General features: G+C 35.6%; 1 protein-coding gene across 4 annotated transcripts in view; it reads left to right on the forward strand.

Moving 5' to 3' along the window:
* The window catches only part of LOC125682090 (amidophosphoribosyltransferase-like), a 119,201-nt gene that overhangs the window by 6,281 nt on the left and 99,973 nt on the right, over nucleotides 1–12,947 (forward strand). For all 4 annotated transcript variants that reach the window (XM_048922491.2, XM_048922492.2, XM_056154425.1 and 1 more), the window contains one exon: nucleotides 3,860–4,007. In XM_048922491.2, the coding sequence (XP_048778448.1) occupies nucleotides 3,865–4,007 (143 nt within the window). In that variant the 5' untranslated portion in view covers nucleotides 3,860–3,864. The remainder of the gene's footprint in view (nucleotides 1–3,859; nucleotides 4,008–12,947) is intronic.

Raw genomic sequence — 12,947 nt, forward strand, 5'->3', positions numbered from 1 at the left:
ACCAAAGAGCAAATTTTCAGGTACTGTACTCAGTATATTTGAAGAACACATGTATGTAAAACAGGGAAAATAAAGTTCAGAATAGGATGTAACCCTTAATGTAGAGCACAGCATAATTGTCTTGAATGTAATGAGAGCTTATGTACAAATATGTATAAAATCTTTTTTATATAACCACACATCTTTGCATTAATCATCATATATACAGAGCTGCCAACCCTCACGATTTTGGCGTAAAGCTTATGATTTTAGGGCCGAAAATACGCCTTACGATTTCACTATATATCTTCCGATTTTCGCTTATTTGACATTTCAAAAGTTTTAGAGCTGTCCGTCATTGGTTTTTACTTTTATAAGAAACAAGCCATAGTCGTTACTACGTTTGTTTGCATAGTCTATATGTATACAAAATCTCAATCATTTTAATGCTTTGAAATAAACAATATGGCAGCTGCTACTAAGGGCTATTCCAGAAATAAATACATGGGGGGGGTCGGGAGGCACCTTTTGTATATACCAAGCACCCATAAAAAAAAATAAAAAATTACCCCATGACCCATCAAATTGATAAACTCATTTTACAATGACCCATCTAATTAAAAAAAAACTAACCAGACCCACCACAAAAATATTTTTAAAAATGAAAACGGTACAAATCTCGCGAGGTTTTCGGGACAAACATTCTAGTCAATGACGCGGTAATGCCTGTGCAACATTGTATCACAGTAGTTCTGAAGAAACGATGTCACATCAACAATCAAAGGCATCTATGGCGGGAATGTTGGAAAGATTGGGAGTCCAAACGATGCTATTATCATTGAAATGGGTATGGATATGTTTTTCCACGAATCGTTCGTCTTCTAATGGAGCCCGCGCCCGGAGGCCTCTATATCACCATCACACTGACTGATAAATATAATGCATCGGTACCCTCGTATAAATCAACTAAGGTTTGCCTATTTTTATTAGAAAACGGAATACCTATTGGTTTCAAAATATTCCCAAAATCGATGCACTGTAAACTGTAATAATCTACAGAACAGAGTTCGCCGCCATCAAGTCCAAAGGGACCCTACTAAACGCGCCTCTAATTTGAAGAGTGCCGTAATGGAAAGTTATGCGCTGCAAAGAGCGACAACTCGAATAGTTCTATGTTACTTCCGATTTCCGATTTCGAAAGCACATTTTCAATTTTCCCTCCGACGTTTTGTAACCAACACGACAAGAGCGACAATAAAAATATTCTGAAAACTCAACACCCACGTGGCACAAAATAAAACAATAGAAACTACCCATTACCCATAATAAATATTTTTTTAACAGTCCAACCACGGACCAAATAAAATATGAAAAAATACGACCACCCACAAAAAAAAAATATCATTTGCCGCCCGACCCCCCCATTTGATCATTTCTGGAACAGCCCTAAGAGTAAGGTGTGTGTTGATGGAAATAACAACAATACTCCCCCAAAGAAGAAAACCTAATAGAGCCAGTAATTCAAAGAACAACATGCAAGTACACTGTAAACATCTATTCGTTTCAAAGTCAGAAAGGGGGAGTTTGTATGATAAGTGTACAATCTGTTTGACAAACTTCAACATTTTTCACGGCGGGGAAAATGACATTAAAAAAGTTGCCATAATAACTGACACAGTAACTGTAAAATTAAATAGTAAACTAAAGTAACAAGGTTTTATACCCAAGAAAATAAAATCAATAAATGATGTATTTGACCTTCTGCAGTTGTAAAATGCATAACAATTAGTATGTCTAAATTCATTAAATTTGGATTTGAAATATGCCTAAAATTGCTCAGGTTATATCTTTATTCATAAAAGATGTCCAGCGGCAGGGGGCCTCGCCTTACTATTTTCCATTTCATAATGTTGGCAGCTCTGTATATAAGTATGAATTTTGCTGTCAATTTAAGTGGTTTTATAAAATTGACCATTTGTATTTGATTAAACACAACAAACATGATTGACAGGTCAAGAATCATCTTGATAGTGTTGCAATTTTCTTTTCTTTTAAAACATAAAAAATGATGCATGATTATGGTCCTTTGCCACTTACAGAACAAATGGTTGATAATGCTTTGATGGTAGGTAATTATTAAAGACATGTATAAAAAATATTAGAAATTAATGTATGAAAATCTTGTATAAAACTGCATTGATTAAAAAAGTTTTCCCCTTTTTCCTTTTCATGGGTTTATCAACAATATTGATACATAATGTTATTTTCACAATTTTTTTCGTGATGCAGAAATACTATTACGTAAAATGTTGTTTATGTTTACCAGATGAATTCATGTTAAATGATACCAATATATGATACATTAAGTTGATTTTCATTGTGAACATGCCATTATTACAAGTTATTATTTTATATAATTACTAGGTCTAATAAATGTTTCTCTAAAAAATGATGAAATATTTGTAGGTCGATGAATGCAAAATTCACCACATAGAAATATCAACTAGAGGACAGAGCAGAAACTCGAAATGGTTTGAGGCTAGGGAGTGGAGGCTAACTACATCATGATTTGGGGAAGTCTGCAAGGCTACTTGTCGACGCAATACAAATAAGTTATGAAGTTCCCTTATGTGCTCAAGTATCAAAACCAAAGCTATTTTACATGGGAAAAATTATGAAAAAAAAGCTTTGAAATTGTTTGACGACAAGTTTTGTATAATAACAAAAGAATGTGGGCTTTTTGTGTGTTTAGACTACCCATATTTGAGAGCATCCCCAGATGCAGTTGTGGATGATTCTGCAATTGTTGAAGTCAAATGCTCCTACAGTGGAAAAAATGAAATGGTCAAACCAGGAGCACATTTCAAATATCTTATGTTTGATGACAATGAAAATGTTGTATTGAAAAAGTCCCATAATTATTATGATCAAATACAGGGTCAGCTGTACATAAGCAAAAGAAAATTTTGTTATTTTGTTGTTTTTACTCTTAGGTATCTTTTTGTTCAGAAAATCCCTCTTGACACATATTACTGTGAACATTCTTTGTTGCCATAGTTGAAAGTTTTTTTTGGAGAAATATTACAGACCATTCATTGCATCAAAATTATGAACATATCTGTAACTTGTACAAATTTACATGTAAAATACCACATTATTAGAATGTGGTGTTACTTACACAATTTTGAATGTCATGATGATAAAATACAGGGCCAGCTTGTTACAAGCAACAGGTCATATAAATTATGTCTCCTCTTCTCCATGGGGAGACATTGTTTTTGTATTTTCTGTCCATCTGTTACAAGATCTTGTGAACGTTTATTCTCATATGGCATATATCCGATAGACTTTACAGGGGTGTGATTTTTCCTCTTTTCAGAGGAAATCCTCTGATTTGCTCAATTTTCGTAAAAAATGAAACACTCTGGATTTGATCTAAAGTGGCAGAAAATGATATTTTTCCAGGTAGGGTGAGGTGTTTTCCTCCCTTTTTGACCAGTTTTCCTCTGATTTCTGAGGAATTCAGTCACATCTCTGACTTTATACTACTAATGAAATACTGAATAAATCATTATGTATCATGTTGCAATTAAATGAACTACTGTACGCAGTCAATGTTGTCTATTTAATGGTAAACATTTATTTATGTTTTGATTTTAAATCAGATCTGAAATAAACCTCAAACAAAGACATGTTTGATTATTTTATGCATTTTTTATCATTCTTATTTACTATAAATGATTTTTCCCAATTTGAGGAAAATATCACTAAATTTTTCCAATTCAAAAGGAGGAGGTGGTAACTTTAAAAAAAAACACACTGCTTGTGTTCATTCACTGCATGCATGTTTATCAAATATTCAAAAACACTTTGATTTCAGTTAATATGGTGGATCACCTGAATACCCAAGATGACCCAGGACTTCGGGAGGCATGTGGGGTGTTTGGGTGTGTGTCACAGGGTGAATGGCCTACCCAGCTTGATGTAGCCCATACCATCTACCTAGGTCTGGTGGGTCTGCAACACAGGTAAATTATGTCATGGCTGTAAAAAAAATTTTCTTTGTCCTTATCAATGTAGATCAGGTAGATCCCGCCCCTTTACCACCATTCTTGACTGAAAACATGTTCAGAACCCACATTCTTGTCATAAGTACCTGTTCACCTGAAAATCTATTGTTTCTGATTGGCATAAACCAGTGTACGCCAATGATTTTTAATTTTTCAGGACATTCAGTCTGGTAAACAACCTAACTTTACCTGAGCAGAAGTAATTTTAGCAGACCTAAAATTTTTAATGTGCAAAATTCAGTGTTTGCACTTAACCTTTGTTTTAGCGTATAGGGCAAAGCAAGAGTGCAAAACTTGGTAGCCCAAATAAAATTTTACTAGCCTATATTCTGTGTAAGAATGATTCAACATGATTCAAAATTTCAAGTTTAAACATTTTTAGGTCACCTGAGTAAACTAGTATGAAACATCATTTGGACAAGGGGAACATAAATTTTAAAGAAGTAGGGACACTTTCTACAGTCATTTGGCCCAGAAAATAGATGATTTCAGTAGGAGTCCCAAAATCTGGCATTCAAATAAGGAATATATAAGCAAATTCAAACTACGTTTAATTTGATCCAAAATTGCTTTGTGTTGTATGACAGGAGCGTGAAGTTGGCATAAAATTGCCAAAAATGCAAAAATCAATGAAAATTTTCATAAATTCAGGGTGTTTTCCTTTCAGAAAACATACAGCCCATGCGTCAAGCAAATTTATATTCAAATACATTTTTCATCTTCTCTTTATACACAATATATATTAATTTCATTTTGCTTGACGGATGGGCACACCATTTCCTAAGCAATAATCTGGATGAAATTTAACAGTTATCAAGCTCTTTTTGAAAAAAGGCGGGAAAAACTCTTATTCATGATGTAATAATGCTATAAAATTAGAAATATTTAAACTTTGATTTAAGTTGAAATACTATACTTGGCATATATTTAACTTATTCAAAACACAGATCAAGCTTAATTCAAGACTCCTTTAAATCAGAGAATTTTTGGGGGCCTTTTTATGTACACAATCGAACCTTGTTCTTTCAGGACCCCAGCACCCCTGGGACCCTAGGGGCGGGGCAAAAACTGCCCTAAATTGACCAATTTTCAAAAATCTTCTCAAAAACCACACACGTGTAAGAAAAACTAAATGCATAGTGATGTAGAGCAGGAAGATCTCTACCAAAATTGTAAATTTCATGATCTCCGGGATAGGGGTTCTGACCCCAGGGCGGGGCCAAACTTTGTATGTAGTGTTTCTGTGTAAAACACTTAGATAATGTCTTCTTTAGTGCTATTGATACTAAATTAAAAGTAAATAGATATTTAGATAGAGCAGGTAGTCCTTTACGAAAATTGTAAATTTGATGATCCCAAGGGTAGGGTTTTGGTATCAGGGTGGGACCAAAATGGTCAGTTATTAAATGTGTGAACAATAGATATTTTTAACTTCTTCTTGATAACTATCATTCCAATTCTGACCCCAGGGCCGGGCCAAACTTGGTATATAGTGCTAAATGGATAGAGCAGGTAGTCTTACCAAAATTGTAAATTTGATTTTCTCCAGAGTAAGGGTTCTGACCCCAGGGTGGGGCCAAACTTAGTATATAGTATTTATGTGCAAGTTTGCTGATACTGTATAAATTCTAAATGCATACTTAGGAATAGCAGAAAAGGATGTACAAAAATGGTGAATTTCATAACCCAGAGTTATGACTTTAGGATTAGTCATATCTTTTGATGTTTTAATGTTAATACACCTATTATTTAAAGCCTTTCATCAGTGTTTGCACTTTTGAGGGCAGTGAGGTTTTAAGAACACATCTTGTTTATACTGTTGCTGAAGATTAGAATTTAGCTTAGATATTTAGAACAGCAAATTTTTTCTAGATTTCATAGCCCATGGAAGTAGTGATACTTTTTCACTAGTATTCAGGTGAATACTAAGGCCTGTGGGCCTCTTGTTATTAAGTACATGTACTGCAATGCAAGTTTAAGACACAAATTCAAGCTCTCTTTCAACTCTGTTATTTCACGGTCAGTTTCTTCAGAATCCTCCATTTCTGATTCTTCTAGTTTTTCATCATCACTCTCATCTTAATAAAGATAAAATCTAGGGTTGTTAACTAATGCTCACTCATTGTGAATGTATAAGGTGGTCACTTTTAGTTTTTACTTTGGTGCAAATTGTTTACGCCATTTACTACTTTCGTGCTCTCTTACAGAATCAATTCTGATATGGTCTGATCCAGACACGAACTTACAATTTACAATGTTTTTTTTCTGCATCAGATGCAAAATACGAGACCATCATCGTATTCAAACCAGGTCCAGTTCTCTTGCCAAGCATACTAACATTTTCTTTGTCGCTTTATAATCTTATTGTCCCCACCGCAACGCGGAAGGGGACTTAGAAATACCGTCTGTCCATCAGTCCAGTTTTCCACACTTTTTTTCTCTGTTCTTGCAGATATTTATTTGATATTTGGTATGTTGCTCTGCCATAACAAGTTACAGTTCGAATTTCGTCTCAGTCCGTTCATTTTTCACTTAGTTATGGCCCTTGGACTTAGAAAAATAGCACAAATTATCAGTTTTCCGGACTTTTTTTGGTTGTGCTAGCAGATATTCATTTGATATTTATGCCCCCCTTCAAAGAAGAGGGGCATATTGGTTTGCACATGTCGGTCGGTCGGTCGGTAGACCACATGTTGTCCGCTCAATATCTTGAGAATCATTCACTTGATCGTAATGATATTTCATATGTGGGTTGGTTATGAAAAGAAGAGGACCCCTATTGTTTTTCAGGTCAAAAGGTCAAAGGTCAATCTACTCTGGACCTAGGAATATTGAACGGACTGTATATTCCTGTCAAGTTTGACCCTTGACCTTTGACCATTTGACCCGAAATTCAATAGGGGCCATCTTCTCCTAAATATGTACCAGTGTACCAAGTTCGATGGCTGTCAAGCAAAGGGTTCTCAAGATATTGAGCGGACAGTATATTCATATGTCCAGTTTGACCCTTGACCTTTGACCATGTGACCTCAAAATCAATAGGGTTCATCTTCTTCTAAAGATATACCAGTGTACCAAGTTTGATGTCTTGTCAAGCAAAGGATTCTCGAGACATTGAGTGGTCAATATATTCCTATGTCCAGTTTGACCCTTTACCTTTGACCATGTAACCTCAAAATCAATAGGGGTCATCTACTCCTTAAGATGTACCAGTGTACCAAGTCTGATGTCTGTCAAGCAAAGGGTTCTCAAGATATTGAGCTGACAGTATATTCCTATATCCAGAGTAGATTGACCTTTGACCTTTAACCTTTTGACCTGAAAAACAATAGGGGACCTCTTCTTTTGATAACCAACCCACATATGAAATATCATTACGATCAAGTGAATGGTTCTCAAGATATTGAGCGGACAACATGTGGTCTACTGACCGACCGACAGGCAGACAGATGTAAACCAATATGCCCCTCTTCTTTGAAGGGGGGCATAAAAATCTTCTTCTCAAGAACCACTGAGCCAGAAAAGCTGAGATTTACATGAAAGCTTCCTGACATAATGCAGATTCAAGTTTGTTAAAATCATTCCCCCCCCCCCCCCAGGGGTTTGGATGGGGCCACAATAGGGGATCAAAGTTTTACATACAAATATATAAGGAAAATCTTTAAAAATATTCTTCTCAAGAACCACTGAGCCAAAAAAGTTTATGTTTACATAAAAACTTTCTGACATATTTCAGATTTGAGTTTGTTAAAATCATGGCCCCCAGGAGAGGATTGTGTCATAGGTGGGCGGGGTGGGGATCAAAGTTTTGCATAGAAATATATTGGGAAAATCTTTAAATATGAGCCAAGTGACTCGGGTGAGCGATGTGGCCCTTGGGCCTCTTGTTTTTTGTTGTACTTGCAGATGTTCGTTTGACATTTGGTGCATTGCTTAGCCATAACAAGTTACAGATCAAGTTTGAATTTTGTCGCGGTCCGTTGATTTTTATACGCACGTCTTTAGACAGAACGTATTATGGTACAGCTATGTCTGTACGTCCATCCTTCCGTTCGGGGTTTTCTCTTTATAATTTCATTTCCCTTTCACATATCATGCTGAAACTTGCTGTGTAGCTTCTTTGTGGGTCACACTAGATCATATTGCAATTTTGATCCATTTCGACCTTTTTTCCAGGAGTTTTGCCCCTTTATTTGGAAATAATTTTTATATGGAGGGTACATAATTTATCCGCCCTACTCCTCCCACAGTTTTCAAGTGAGAGCCTACTTATTTTGTGGAGTGATTGTATGGGTATTGAAGATGTGCATGTGGGATGGATTTTGATTTTCTACAATTTTTGAGAAAATTGCAGGTTGTTGAACTTGTCCATTTTGAGGAAATCTCGATTTTTAAGCTAAGACCCTTTGTTCATATGAAAGTTTGTCACAGCCTCATGATGGCTGATACTACCTGAAGCAAAGTTATACAAATTATAGCACAAGAAAAACACCCTATGTAAGCATTTCACGGGTGTATTATGTACCATTTGTGGTACTCTTGTTCACTTAATTGTGGCCCCTGGACTTAGTAAAATTGCATGAATTATCAGTTTTCCAGACTTTTTTTTGTTGTGCTTGCAGATATTCATTTGATATTTAGTACATTGCTTTGCCATAATAAGTTACAGATCAAGTTTGAATTTGGTTCCGGTCCGTTAATTTTTCACTTAGTTGTGGCCCCTGGACTTAGTAAAATTGCATGAATTATCAGTTTTCCAGACTTTTTTTTGTTGTGCTTGCAGATATTCATTTGATATTTGGTACATTGATTTGCCATAACAAGTTACAGATCAAGTTTGAATTTGGTCTCGGTCCGTTGATTTTTCACTTAGTTATGGCCCATGGACTTAGTAAAATAGCATGAATTATCAGTTTTCTAGACTTTTTTTTTGTTGTGCTTGCAGATATTCATTTGATATTTGGTACATTGCTTTGCCATAACAAGTTACAGATCAAGTTTGAATTTGGTCCCGGTCTGTTGTTTTTTCACTTAGTTATGGCCCCTGAACTTAGTAAAAATGCATGAATTATCAGTTTTCCAGACTTTTTAGCTCACCTGAACCGAAGGTTCAAGTGAGGTTTTCTGATCGCTTTTTGTCCATCATCTGTCTGTCTGTTAAACTTTTCACATTTTCGACTTCTTCTCCAGAATCACTGGGCCAATTTCAACCAAACATGGCCAAAAGCATCCTTGGGTGAAGGGCTTTCAAGTTTGTTCAAATGAAGGGCCATGTCCCTTTCAAAGGGAGATAATCACAAAAATGCAAAAATAGGGTGGGGTCATTTAAAAATCTTCTTCTCAAGAACCACTGGGTCAGAAGAGCTGAAATTTACCTGAAAGCTTCCTGACATATTGCAGATTCAAGTTTGTTCAAATCATGGCCCCCTGTGGTAGGATGGGCCCACAAGGGGGGTGGGGGGGGGGTCAAAGTTTTACATACAAATATATAGGGAAAAACTTTAAATTTTTTCTCAAGAACCACTAAGCCAGAAAAGCTGAGATTTACATGAAAGCTTCTTGACATAGTGCAGATTCAAGTTTGTTCAAATCATGGGCCCCTGGGGTTGGATGGTGCCACAATAGGGGATCAAAGTTTTACATACAAATATATAGGAAAAATCTTTAAAAATCTTCTTCTCAAGAAACACTGAGCCAGAAAAGCTGATTTTTACATGAAAACTTTCTGACATAGTGCAGATTCAAGTTTGTTCAAATCATGGCCCCCGGGGATAAGATGGGGCCCCAAGGGGGGATCAAAGTTTTACACACAAATATATAGGGAAAAACTTTAAAAATCTTCTTCTCAAGAACCACTAAGCCAGAAAAGCTGAGATTTACATGAAAGCTTCCTGACATAATGCAGATTCAAGTTTGTTCAAATCATGGGCTCCGGGGGTTGGATGGGACCACAATAGGGGATCAGAGTTTTACATACAAATATATAGGAAAAATCTTTAAAAATCTCCTTCTCAAGAACCACTGAGTCAGAAAAGCTGATTTTTTTACATGAAAACTTTCTGACATAGTGCAGATTCAAGTTTGTTCAAATCATGGCCCCCGGGGATAGGATGGGGCCCCAAGGGGGGGATCAAAGTTTTGCACACAAATAGATAGGGAAAAACTTTAAAAATCTTCTTCTCAAGAACCACTAAGCCAGAAAAGTTGAAATTTACATGAAAGCTTCCTGATATAGTGCAGATTCAAGTTTGTTGAAATCATGGGCCCCGGGGGTTGGATGGGGCCACAATAGGGGATCAAAGTTTTACATACAAATATATAGGAAAAATCTTTAAAAATCTTCTTCTCAAGAACCACTGAGCCAGAAAAGCTTATTTTTACATGAAAACTTTCTGACATAGTGCAGATTCAAGTTTGTTCAAATCATGGCCCCAGGGGGTAGGATGGGGCCACAAGGGGGATCAAAGTTTTACATACAAATATATAGTTAAAATCTTTTTCTCAATAACCACTGAGTCAGAAAAGCTGATATTTACAAGAAAACTTTCTGACATAGTGCAGATTCAAGTTTGTTCAAATCATGGCCCCCGGGGGGTAGGATGGGGCCATAAGTCGGGGAAGTGTCAAAGTTTTACATACAAATATAGGGGAAAGCTTTAAAAATCTTCTTCTCAAGAACCATTGGGCCAAAGAAGTTGACATTTACATGAAAGCTTTCTGACATAGTGTAGATTCAAGTTTGCAAAGGGTAGTTTGGGCCATAATAGGGACTAAGGTTTTACATGCAAATTTATAAGGAAAGTCTTCAGATATGGGCCAAGGTGACTCAGGTGAGCGATGTGGCCCATGGGCCTCTTGTTTTTGTTGTGCTTGCAGATATTCATTTGATATTTGGTACATTGCTTTGCCATCACAAGTTAAAGATCAAGTTTGAATTTGGTCCCGGTCTGCTGATTTTTCACTTAGTTATGGTCCTTGGACTTAGAAAAATAGCATGAATTATCAGTTTTCCGGACTTTTTTGGTTGTGCTTGCAGATATTCATTTGATATTTGGTACATTGCTTTACTATAACAAGTTACAGATCAAGTTCAAGTTTCATCTTGGTGCATTGATTTTCCATTTAGTTATGGCCCTTGGACTTAGAAAAATAGCATGAATTGTTAGTTTACATCCAAGTTTCTTATCTCCGTAGATAAGAATACTACACTCATTAAAACTTCTAGCATAGTAATACAACAATATAGCTAGATTATTCATGATCACCTACATGTCACAGTTTATTGACTTGGTTAAAGACCTAAACCTAATTATAAATTTGTCTTTTTTCCTGGTCTAGTCTCCACTCGAATAGTAGTTGATTTCCAACCATTCCTATCCTGGTTCCCCAATTTTCCCTTTTACCATAACTTATGTAATGAACTTTGAATATTGTGGTGGGACAGTAATTTTTGCAACTGGTAGAGGACTATGTATTGCCATGCAATACTCTCAGAATTCTTGTTTATTTCAATTTAAGACGTATATACATGTAACACTAATTAACACAACTAATGCGTTTCTGAACTCTAAGCTATTTTGAAAATTACAAAATATTGATGGAATTTGGATAGAAAACATCAATTTTTGGATTTTTTAAAATACGTGTGATAGAGTTGGTTTTTTTTTTTTTTTTTTTAAAAAGAACGTTAGTTTTAATAGACTGATAATGAAAAAAAACGCAGTTTGACCAATGGCTATTCAATTTAAAGATACACCATGTATTTCAACTTTTAAAAAGAAAAGGGGGAGGGGTAACACTATGAACGTTTTGTTTATGTCCCAGTAATCTCGTAAACTTGCTCGCAAGACTTGTTCATTTTTTACCAATGACACAGAACTTATCAAAGCACGATAACTGACGAGCCGGTAATCCAAAGTATTTTTGTGCATGGGAGGGCGCATGTATGAAGATCAGTAGTGAGGCAAAGAAACAGATTTGGATTTCTTCAGTGTGAATTTTTATTTAGTGGTTGATAATAACTCATGTGTCGGATATGCTCAAGAATGGGATTTTATAGTTTTTTTTAAAAACAATGTTATGTTTATCATGTATATTCATTTGAATTAACTGTTGTTTTGTGTAAATTCTTCATTTGATTTATGTATATTCGTTGGAATAAATTTTATATGGGTATGTGTGCATGATTTTTTGGAAGACATGCTAAACTACATGATTATTTTGCAGACAAGATAATAAGTCAATTTGGAAATACTCCACAGTAAAGAAAAATATGGCGGGTATGAACCATGATGTCTGAGAACGGATGATTGATACGTGAAATACAGCTGAATAATTTTAAAAGAACAAACATTTTATTTTCATATATTCTAGCACTTCAACTGAAACAAATGTGCATCCCTACAACTTGGCTACAAGAAAAAACAAACACATTATATTCAGTATAGCCTGTTTTTGAAGGAAGTTGTTTATTGTGATGCTCTATTTAATGTGATGATATAGTTTGGAAAACAAAATCATATTAATGGGATTCCACTGTATAACAGAGTACATAATCAGTGTTCTGAAAGATGGGACATATTGATAAGCTTTCATGAGTATGTATATATATATTAAGCATATATATTCTTAATGCTAGAACTTAGGAAGAAATAATAACTTAGTATATTTATGCCTCCCCTTCAAAGAAGAGGGGCATATTGCTTTGCACCTGTCGGTCGGTAGACCACATGGCCGCTCAATATCTTGAGAACCATTCACTTGATCGTAATTATATTTCATATGTGGGTTGGTTATGAGTAAAAGAGGACCCCTATTGTTTTTCAGGTCTAAAGGTCAAGGGTCAATCTACTCTGGACGTAGGAAGACACTGTCCGCTCAATATCTTTAGAACCCTTT

The sequence above is a fragment of the Ostrea edulis genome, chromosome 2 (assembly GCF_947568905.1).
Source record: "Ostrea edulis chromosome 2, xbOstEdul1.1, whole genome shotgun sequence".
Classification (NCBI taxonomy): domain Eukaryota; kingdom Metazoa; phylum Mollusca; class Bivalvia; order Ostreida; family Ostreidae; genus Ostrea; species Ostrea edulis.